The following is a 9,465-nucleotide window of genomic DNA, read 5'->3' as shown; positions in this document are numbered from 1 at the left end:
TGATGCTCAATAGGTAGAATTCAAGGTGAAGTAAAATTGAAGAATCATAAATTTTAGAAAATATATTACATTTCCTAATATAATTACCACAACCAAACGAATCAAAATTAAAACATTGTAATTAAGCCAACTTTATCACTGATATTACTCAAGCACATTGTTAAAGTGATATTTTGCTAGTTAATGGTATAAGCAAAACAAAAAAAACAAAAAAAAAATATGGAAAACCTAGAACTCTATCAAAGAATTCTTATCCTAATTGCTAGAAAGAGAGGGATAAATAAGAGAGGATTAGCAATAAATCAATTAATGATTTTATCAAAGGATCCATATAATTTGTCCTTGATATCTAGAATGCTCATAAGCCAAGAACAAGATAGCAGAATAATGATCTGTATTAAGATAACAAAGGAGAAAAAACTAGATATTAAAGCACTTACAAGCTGATCTTCCATAAACTACAACATGAGAAGTGAAATTTCAAGTCAAAGTGCAAATGTTGCCTGTGGCAATGATAGTTAAGACAACGGTTAAAATTGATAATACGTTGAAGGTAGACTAAATGCAATGAACTAGATTTTTACTGTTCTAAATGTAGCAAACAGATTCAAACAAAAAACATAAATTTGACTTCCGATTGGGTAACAGAGATATCTGAAACATAACAAAAGAAATTATTGTCATAGACATAGGAAGATACCATTCACAGAGATGGTAGGCAAAAGGTCAAAACCAAGAAAAATCAGTGCATTAGAGATTAACAAAATACAACTAAATCAAGATGTTTACATGCATGAATCATATAAATGCAGGTTAGTTGGAACCAAATTCAGAAGAAGACGGTTGCTAATGAAGTTAGTCTGAACTCGAAAGCGAGTTTTTTCTAAGCTGAGGAGACTGATGCAGGTCCAACCCGTGTTGAAGTCTAATATGAGTTTTCAAACTTCAAACGGGCATAACTTTTGACTCGGTACTTGGAATCAGGCTCTGTTTGTCGTCACACGTGCAGAATTTGAAAACCTACATTTGTTACAAATGTAACCGTAATCGTCAATTTTCAGCCCCAAATCTGAAGTTTAAACCCCTTTTAGGGCTTTTTTACTATTTTTGATAATTTTATTTTTTAAGTATTTAGGATAATTTTTATAATTTTAATATTTTTTAGAGAGAATTTGTCATGATTCACATCTAGATTTGAGTTAAGATCATTAAGTTAATTACTTTTCTTTTCGAATAAAAATTTATTTTCTTTTTTTTACCAGATTAAAATTAATATCTATTAATTATAATTATTATAATTTCTTTCCTTATTTGAGTTTTAGATTGTAATCTATATAAAAGTCATGTTTTGATATTAAAAAATCAACCTCTCAAGTTTTAATAAAAAGTTTCCTTTTTAGAGATTCCTCTTTTGATTTTCTACTCAATTTTCCTTTTCGCATCAACCCACAAAATAATCGCAATTCTACCCGATATCAACGAATCTAGATTCAGGTTCATTTTTTCTAACAGAGTGAGTTCTGAGATTGGCTAAACCCAACCCAAACTCATCCCATTGCCATTCCTAGTTAGCTTAGATAAAAAGGACCCTCTAGAAGATCATTCTTGAATTTAAAATCTTCAACAAACATATAAAACACTACAATAAAAAAAAATAGGGCTACTAAACTATGTTAACTTAAAACATAGGTCTACAATAAAATGTAATAAATTGTAGTTACATAAATTGTCAACAAACTTTTACCACCGTGAATTATGATTCTAGTTCATCAAGATCTTTCACTCAGAATTCTTTGTTATCAAGTTCTTATAGTTCCTTTGTAACTGACTGAATCCAAATTGCATTCAATCAGAAAGTCTAATAACAGTCAAAGCGGACTAGTTTGAAACGCAATTTCAATATCAACAAGCTGATTTAACTTATATAACCATATTCTGATTCCTATAATAGAAGTAATAGACTGTTTAAGGAGCAACATCTTTGCATAGTTAAATTTCGAACTAAATGCAAAAAATTTAAAACTCACTAGATATGAACAGCTACTTTCCAAAGTTGCTATTCAAACATTGATCAACCAGACAAAGTAGGCACAGCACAATATAGGAAAAAAACTAGTAATCTAACGGCATACACAGATAAAAGCAGATCAAAGTATTACATGCATGTCTACATTATTGCGAGAGGATCATAATCCTTCAAAGTAGCTAAATGAGGAATAGCCCTCAGTGTCACTAAAAGGTTAACTAGCTTTATCAAATCTCATCAGGCACCAGAAAAGATGCAACTGGTGCACTTTAAGTCTTTAAGAGATTCAAATTTGTAGAATTAAAAAAAAAAAACACTGTTGCAATATGTACATTGGTGAAAAACACTCACCAAGCCGTAACCATTCAGATTTATACAATACCCTAGTATCTCACCGAGGTGTGTGATACCATTGACGAAAGAGGTATAGAAAAGAGGGGCTGGGCGACAGCAACGGAGTATCAGATATGATATAGGCAGCAGAGATACTGGCTTAACTATGGCCCTAAACCTGTAAACCCAAGCAACAATAGAATCACAAAGGGTATAGGCAGCAGAGATGCTGGCATAACCCTTCATGAACAAAATGTTTTATACTCATCTCATAGACATGAGAATGCGTGTGGACTTCTGCACAGGTCGGGAAGGTGTCCTCTTCAAGTTCTCTTTCACAACTAATTCCAACTCCTCAATGATCGTCTGCAGCTTCTTCTCATACTCCACTGTTTTTGGATCTTCTGCAGATTCCGAGCACAAAGCATGCTCAGTAGTGGCTGTGTTGGAAGATGGCGTGATCACAGCTTGCCCAATAGGAGTAGCCGAGGTATAGACTCTATCTGCATGACTTGGAGAGGTATCAGAAACATCAGAATGGAGAACTTGAGTATTAGAAGTATTTACAACACTTGGAGAAGTATCAGAAACTTCAGAAGAGAGAACATCACTAAGATCAGTATCTGCAGGACTTGAAGAGGTATTAGAACCACCCGAAGGGAGAATTTGACTAATAGGGGTATGTTCATAAGCATTCAACTCATCATCAACTACTGGGCTACCCATAGACAATTCCTCAAGATTGGAGTTCCTCTGCTGAACATTAGTTGCTCTAGCACGCAGCCGTCTTCTCTCCAAAGCCTACAAGATGAATAAATAAGCAAACAGAAATCACATACTTGACAATGCTCAGATGAACAGGAAGAAGAAAAAAAAAGAGAGAATGCTGCTTATCACTGGATGCATTCACAATAAACTACACATATTGAGCACTATAGGTAGTCATAGCTCGTTTAAGTTGGGATCATGGAGCCAATTATCATTTAAAGCAGGTATTTAAGTGAGCTCAGATACTGGATATTTAAATGGGTATCGATTTGGATACTACTAAAAAAATACAAAGCCGAAACATTGCTACCCCTATTTAAAACCATATCTCAGAGAATACTATCAAAATATAGCCCCCATTTAGAAAGAAGAGCCATCTTACAACTACAACAAAAATAAACTTCAATTAATTGTGGCACGATTGTATGAACTCGACCTCTACCTAAGCGACATAACTAATAGTTACATAATCTTCCAAATCCCACTTTCAGTTACACTAAATAATTTATGCGAACAAAAAAGATAGAATACTCCAAGAAAACAACTACACCTTTTGAAACGAAACAACAAATGGAACTAGCGGTTTCTTGCATTTCTCAGATGATTTACAGGGTCTGAAACGAAACAGATCTCACCTGCATCCACTGGGGCATATCTCCTGCCTTCAAGAACATCGACGGCAGGTCCATTGACAAAGACATTGATTAAATTTTTATATTCCATACGACAGGACCATATCTATCACTTGCACAGATACATGCATGTAAATCAAGCATTTAACTTCTCTACGGATTCAATATGCTTTCTGCTTTTTATTCCCTCGAATAAAAGAATGAAAGTACAAATTATCAAAGATAATAGCAGAAAAATCATAGGACACTTGTAATTAAATTGCAGAAGCAACAACTGAAAATAATAAATAAAATAACCATGGTAGCTAAAAGGGATGGTTAAGAACAATAAATGATGAAAGAACAAAAACACAAATACTATAAGGTAAATTACAGTAAATAATCCCTGTGCAGAAAGAATCTGGAAGCCAGATTAGAGCAGGATTGGATAAACTGATCCTTCCATCAGACAAAAATAGTAAGAATGAACATGCATAATTTAAATATATAAATTCAAGGATACTTCTATAAGGCAAATTTAGTATAGAGACAGATTTCTTACATTGACAACAACTGTGATATCCCGGAGAGGAGTTCGAGGATACCAATATGGCAGCGGACTCTTCCTTTGCCTAACTGAGCGCCTTGCACTTGTTGGAGGAATATTTTCCTTGTTATCAGTTGGGGTCACAAAATTCTGGAGATGGCTTAATCTGGATCTTCTTAAACCTGTCGGATAAGCAGGTCTCCAAATCCAGAACCCACTAACAGCATTCCCAGATGAAGTTTGATCCATCCCTTCACTCACCTCTGGCATTCTTTTTTAATGACACGACAAAAAAAAAGAGAGCCTATTTCAACAGAATTGCTGCATAAAAAAACAAGATGTTCTGAATCCATCTAAATTAGCTATGTAAAAATTTTCCCAAGTCACTATTCTTCTACAAGTCAATATAAATCCTAAACCTCTTTTTATAGCTTTAAATAACTTTGAAGACTACGCCTACCATCCTTGAACAGTCAACACCAGCTATCATCCATCTATCTTCCATGAAGGTACCATCAATCTTAGCCTAATCTATCTCCTTGCAACTAATAACAAAAAAATGATTTAATGAACTGCAACCACGGTAAGCCCAACCAATGGAAGAACCAAAACGAAACATTTGGATTTTTTTGTGTGATCTAATTCTTACCAAGACAGGCTATGTATTCACTTCTTCCTTCATTGTAGAATATCCAGAATACCCTAAGAATCCATAACATTTTAGTTTTTAGGAAACACTCGAATTATTTTATTCTTCAATTACCGACCAGCACTTCATTAAAGAAGGAAATGCGTAAACAAAAACTAGGCGGAAAAAATACATCGTTACTAACCTACGGTCGTATTCTTGCCAATACAGCCGTCAGCTTCATTGTTTTTCCTTCTTTTCCTAATGATTCCCAAATGAGGATAAACCCTACGCCATTGGCAAAGACGAGCTGAACATTATCAAGAAGTAGACATGTATTAGGAGTAACGAGATTTCTTACTGAAAATGGCTTCAGATTCTTCCCCTTTACACCTGATGATAGCTTCAAACTCCACGCTTAAAACATCGAAACCAAAACGGTTCGTCAAATCAACAGATTCGTCCTTCAGGAAGGAAAAACAAAAAAGAAAATCTGCATATCTCAAGAACAACAAAACCAAACAGATCAAAAGAGAAAAAAAACAGTAAGGATTTGCACAGCGATCGACGTTTCTGACCCTCAAAGAATCCTTCGTTCTCCAGGCGATCGGGCGCCCAAGCGAGAAATGAAGGAAGGGTTTCGGTTTAAAACAAACGGAGGCGGTGACGGGACTCTCGAAACTACCGTGGATCGAGCCGAGGAAGAAGTAGTAGTGGTTTGCAATCACCGCCCGTAAACGGGGGTCGGCAAGTTTCCGCCCCTTAAAAATTTCAAATTTGGAGAAATGGCGGACAAATATTTCGAGGCAGGTGTCCCGCTGGTTTAATTTAAGAAAGGTTAACCTAAAAATTACTTGCGAAAATAGCCCCTGTAGTTTGATGATTTTCCTGATTTGGCCCCTTTATTTCAATGGAATAATTTAGTTGTATTTTTGTAAAGAATAATTTTTTTGTTAATTTAAAATTCTGAACGTATTTTAAAATATAATATTTCCTATTTTAAATTTAGTACATTCCGAATTTAGCACGTATTTGACATTTAATATTAATAAATTACAGAATTTTTCTTCAAAGTATTAATATGAACGAACAAGGTAAATGAAAGCAACATCTAATGATTAGTTTGACAAATATTAGTTATAAAGTGCTTCAAAAAAACAAGGTGTTTTTTTTCCATTTAGAGTAATTTTCAAAATTGTCCTCTAAAGTTTATTAATTTGTTTTAAAGTGCTTCTAAGTTTGATTAATATCATATTTTATTGCCAAAGTATGTTATTTAAGGATAAAGTATTTTTCTAAATTAACATATGCATCAAAGTAAATATACTTAAATGATAATATAAAATTCACAAGGGCAACTGCACATATATTAAATTTTGAAGGATGTTTAGATGGAGGTAAGGTGTTTGGGGCATTTTAAAAAATCACCCTTCAGCTTTAAAAGTAGGTGTTTGGGACATTCGGAAAAAATATTAATTAGGATAACGTAGGTGATCAGTTTAGCCCTACGGAAAATTTTCATCGATCATCTGAATAAATCAAGAAGCGCTCGTAGTTGACAGTTTAGTATCCTTTAGTTACGTGCTCTATTTGAAGAAAAAATTTCTATAAATTCATTATAGTTGGGGCTCGAACCATAAATACCTGGGTGATAACCTGAATACACTACTGTTGCCCTATATCCCCATGGGCATGTTATCCCGGAAGGGATTTTTGAGTAATTTGGCAACAAGAGGGGTGCTAATATAAATAATACATAAATTAGAATTTCGGATCTTATGTTTCTTTATCGGGCTATCGGTCTACATTATCGGATCATCCGTATAGGTCCATAAGGATAAGGTGATAAATCGATGACCGACGCTGAATGTTCCTGGCTCTCTCTTCCGTTCGTCATTGCCGTCACGGCCTCGACGAAGGCGGCGCCGATGCATTCCCAAGCTTTCGCTCCTCCTCTTTCCTCTCTCTTCACCCTCCCAAAACCCTGCAAACGAACGATCCTGTTATTTCCGAAGAGAAATCGAAGCTTCCGGCAACCAAGATCGACGGCGCTTTGCCCGAGATGGCGTTCCTTGGCCATCTCAGCCGCGCTCTCCCCTCTAGATCTGACGGAGGAGAACATAAGGCAGGTCCTAGTCGATGCCAGATCTGAGGCAAGTATCTGTCCACCAAATGCTGTTCGATTAAGCAGGTTCTATTAGCTTCGTTCCCCAAAAGCACACGCTCTTTCTGCAAATCTTGTGATTCGAACCAGTTTAGGATTTGGCGGATGTGGTGATTCAGTCGTATAAACAGTCTGTTTGTTAGTTTACTGTGATTCCGAGTCCTGGATTCTTATAACACTTCTCCCAAAAGTAGTTGTTTTGGCAATTCTTGTAAGCTGCCCGTTTTAGGGTATGCTGGTGGTGATATGAGGTGGCTCAGTTATAAGAACAGTTCGTTAGAACTTTGAAGTTTACCATGATCACTGGATGAACTTTACTTCACAGTTTCAAAACTTTTCTCTTTGAAAGGAACCTGAGACAGCTAATAACACAGTTTAGTAACTATTTATGTTGCTTTGATCCAGGTGTTCGACCCCTTTATTTCTATAAATTTTTACACCTTGACAATACAGATATCAGCTGTCGATTGAGTGTATGTTTCCATTCGAGTGTAGATATCCTGAGTGTTGATTTTTACCACAGATACAAAGAGGAGGACCATAGTGGGCGTTCAGAAGTGAATAAGGCAATGGCAGAAGTGATAGTTCAAAGTGAATTTGAGTTATATCTGATTAATAAGTAGTGTATATAACTTTGGGAACGGATGCAATATTATTTAGAGGAAATCTCAGTCTGTCATTCCGGAGTCTACATATTTTTGTATTTCACCTCCTAGAATTTGATAATTTACAAATACCCTTAAGCTTTGTGAAGCCCTACGATTTTGCCCTTTGCCTTGGCATCGTTAGGCAGAATGATGCTCAATGGTAATGATGCTCAATGGTAAAACTATACCGTCTTTACCTTTAGTTGGCATAGGTATCCTTTGGCCTGACTAATTTTGGGGGTGATCCATCTAGCCCTACAGAAGTTTTTCACTAGCCATCAGTGTAAATCGGGGAAGAATACGTGGAGGCTCATCCTAACACATAGTGTTCTCTACTACTCATTGAAGGTAAAATCCCCCATAATGCGTCACAACTAAGTCTCGAACTTCAGATCTTCAGATGTTTGGTCTGTCATTGGAGGGTCTAACTACGACACCAAACCCCGGGAGCAATAACATGTTGCAATAATAGCCTTCAATAACTATTCATCTTTGATAATTATCTTGACTTTGTGATGTTTAAAGGTAAAAATGCCATGACTTTGCAAAGATTATGGGGTAAACCATAATTTATCAAATTCTATTAGCAAGATGAAAAAAAAAATGTCTAAATCTTCAAATAAATTTTGCAAAACCTACCAATATGCCCATTGTCTTGATATTATTAGGTCAATTAGATGGTCAACTGTAAAACTATGCCATCTCTACCTTGTTGAATATCATTTGGTCATTGACCATTATCTTCAGTGATGTTTGGGGGTTAATGGTACGACTCTGATTTCTGAACTTTTGCAAGGCGAAATGCAAAGTTAGCAAACTTGGAAGGGGACAAAGTGAATTTTTTTTCCTTTTAATTATATTCTTGTAGTACTTGTTTGAGTCATGGTTAATTGGGTTTTAGATAATTTTTTTGCTAAGTTTGTTTAATTACATTATGCAGAATATGTTTCTTTTGTTTTTGAGTAAGCATTAAAACTATGTTCAACACTGATCTTTGTTTCAACATTTGTCAGTTTGGCCAGCTCTTCGATGCATCAGTTGGTATAACAGGTGAGCGAACGAAATTATATGGGCAGTGTGTGTTTCTTACAGTGTGAGTGACTCTTAAAACTCATTCAGGTGAAGTCGATCTCGCGGAACTAGATGGTCCTTTTGTGAAGATTAGACTAAAGGGCAGATTTTGGCACAAGAGAAGCACAGTGTTAGATCGGATTAGTAACTATCTTAAAAACCGAATCCCGGTATGTTCCTCACAATATACATCTTCATCTCCATATAACATCGACTTCTTTTCCAGGATCTTAAATTCCAAAACTACATCATTGTGTTTAAGTAGGAAATCCTTGAGGTTGACATTGAAGACGAGAAGCAACTAGATGACAGCCCAGAAAATTTTTGAGGTCGAGTTCTTTTTTATCTGTCATCTATGTTCAAAGGTCTGTATGTCAACAAATTGATCAGCGATATCAAAAAAACATTTATTCAATTTAGCTTTCTTTAGATACTTTTAGACAAGACTGTCCGATAGGAACTAAATGTTTTTTGACGAGAAAGAAAGATTTACGTTCACACAAAGTTTGATTTAAATTTATTGTTTTTCAAGCCGAAATTTGAATTATATATATATATATATGCGCGCCCCGTGCACAGGCGTATCCATGTGATTTTTTTACGGTAATTTACTAAAGGGCGCACGTGAAAACCTCTGGTCCACCACTAGGAGTGCCAAAAATAATAATGG

The 9,465-nt window shown here is 35.5% G+C and overlaps 2 protein-coding genes across 13 annotated transcripts; one reads left to right on the top strand and one right to left on the bottom strand.

Moving 5' to 3' along the window:
- Positions 1 to 2,294: 2,294 nt before the first annotated feature.
- On the bottom strand, positions 2,295 to 5,642 carry LOC121988399. Of its 11 annotated transcripts, none has more exons than XM_042541803.1 (7): positions 5,473 to 5,642; positions 5,275 to 5,377; positions 5,119 to 5,201; positions 4,935 to 4,987; positions 4,746 to 4,830; positions 4,301 to 4,606; positions 2,295 to 3,160 (listed from the first exon to the last, which is right to left on the bottom strand). In XM_042541803.1, exons 6-7 carry the CDS (start codon positions 4,553 to 4,555, stop codon positions 2,624 to 2,626), a joined length of 792 nt encoding a protein of 263 aa, XP_042397737.1. In that variant the 5' UTR covers positions 4,556 to 4,606; positions 4,746 to 4,830; positions 4,935 to 4,987; positions 5,119 to 5,201; positions 5,275 to 5,377; positions 5,473 to 5,642; the 3' UTR covers positions 2,295 to 2,623. The 11 variants fall into 11 exon arrangements, with proteins under 11 accessions (XP_042397737.1, XP_042397731.1, XP_042397728.1 ...); XM_042541797.1 differs by having other exon boundaries at positions 5,275 to 5,406; positions 5,492 to 5,642; XM_042541794.1 differs by having other exon boundaries at positions 4,705 to 4,830; positions 5,492 to 5,642.
- A 1,110-nt stretch (positions 5,643 to 6,752) lies between these two features.
- LOC121988398 lies at positions 6,753 to 9,214 on the top strand. Of its 2 annotated transcripts, none has more exons than XM_042541790.1 (4): positions 6,753 to 7,066; positions 8,738 to 8,774; positions 8,844 to 8,965; positions 9,061 to 9,214. In XM_042541790.1, exons 1-4 carry the CDS (start codon positions 6,767 to 6,769, stop codon positions 9,121 to 9,123), a joined length of 522 nt encoding a protein of 173 aa, XP_042397724.1. In that variant the 5' UTR covers positions 6,753 to 6,766; the 3' UTR covers positions 9,124 to 9,214. The 2 variants fall into 2 exon arrangements, with proteins under 2 accessions (XP_042397724.1, XP_042397725.1); XM_042541791.1 differs by having other exon boundaries at positions 9,058 to 9,214.
- The last annotated feature ends 251 nt before the right edge of the window (positions 9,215 to 9,465 follow it).

This window comes from Zingiber officinale, chromosome 6B, assembly GCF_018446385.1.
Source record: "Zingiber officinale cultivar Zhangliang chromosome 6B, Zo_v1.1, whole genome shotgun sequence".
In the NCBI taxonomy this organism is placed as follows: Eukaryota; Viridiplantae; Streptophyta; class Magnoliopsida; order Zingiberales; family Zingiberaceae; genus Zingiber; species Zingiber officinale.
This window is presented reverse-complemented; position numbering and strand designations above follow the sequence as displayed.